General features: G+C 64.3%; 1 protein-coding gene across 1 annotated transcript in view; it reads left to right on the forward strand.

The window, feature by feature from the left end:
- LOC104492572 overlaps nt 1-968 on the forward strand; it is a gene marked incomplete at both ends in the record, with an annotated part of 2,671 nt that overhangs the window by 308 nt on the left and 1,395 nt on the right. Inside the window, 1 exon segment of the mRNA XM_010135150.1 lies at nt 445-616. Coding sequence (XP_010133452.1) covers nt 445-616 — 172 coding nt within the window.

The following is a 968-nucleotide window of genomic DNA, read 5'->3' on the forward strand; positions in this document are numbered from 1 at the left end:
AAGACGAGCGCAAAGCTCCCCGCAGTGCCCAGCTGCTCCACGCAGCCCAGGGGGCCAGTCCCGGCTGCAGCCTCCAGGCACAGAAACCCTGCGGGGAACAAGAAGCCTGCACAGAGCGTCACCACAGCAGCGCCTCGGGCTGGAAGGGAGCACCCCGATCCCGGGGCACCTTGCTCCCTGGATGACTGGTCTGCAACAAAGAAAACGCCCCAGCGCGAGCCTCCACCCGCCCTGGGCCGAGCAGAGCTTTTCAGCCTGGCAGGAACAATCCCGGCAACAAGAGGGTCTTGGCTCCCAAGCAAAGCTCAGCCACGACATCGAGAACCATCACAGGCAGAATTCAGAGCCGCCCAGCGAAGGAAGAGCCAGTTCAGGATAAATCCCGGAAGTCTGCAACAAAGAAAACGCCCCAGCGCGAGCCTCCACCCGCCCTGGGCCGAGCAGAGCTTTTCAGCCTGGCAGGAACAATCCCGGCAACAAGAGGGTCTTGGCTCCCAAGCAAAGCTCAGCCACGACATCGAGAACCATCACAGGCAGAATTCAGAGCCGCCCAGCGAAGGAAGAGCCAGTTCAGGATAAATCCCGGAAAACCATGCCAGGCTCACAGAGAGGCGCCCGAAAGTCCAGCTCGCTCGCAGCTTCAAAAGCCGGGGGCAAACCAGGAGAGGACTAATGGAATTGCAGCATTGAGGCAGCCCCCGGGAAAGCCCCCTGGCAAGCTTCTGACGCACTGCAGCAGACCCCCCCATGTGAAAAGGTCGCCCACGAAGCCCCCAGCCCGCAGCAGCAGGCCCCAGGGGACCACGGACCCGACAGGCAGCCTGGAGGCGGCTGGCAGCGCAGGATGGCGAAGGGAGGCGGAGAGGAAGGACGTGAAGGTGGTGCCTCCCGGAGGCACAGCAGCGTCCCGAGCGATGGCCCCCCCGAGCCAGCCCCGCGGCGCGCACGGCTCCAAGCGCACGGCAGCT

This window comes from Buceros rhinoceros, unplaced genomic scaffold (assembly GCF_000710305.1).
Source record: "Buceros rhinoceros silvestris isolate BGI_N320 unplaced genomic scaffold, ASM71030v1 scaffold22404, whole genome shotgun sequence".
Classification (NCBI taxonomy): Eukaryota; Metazoa; Chordata; class Aves; order Bucerotiformes; family Bucerotidae; genus Buceros; species Buceros rhinoceros.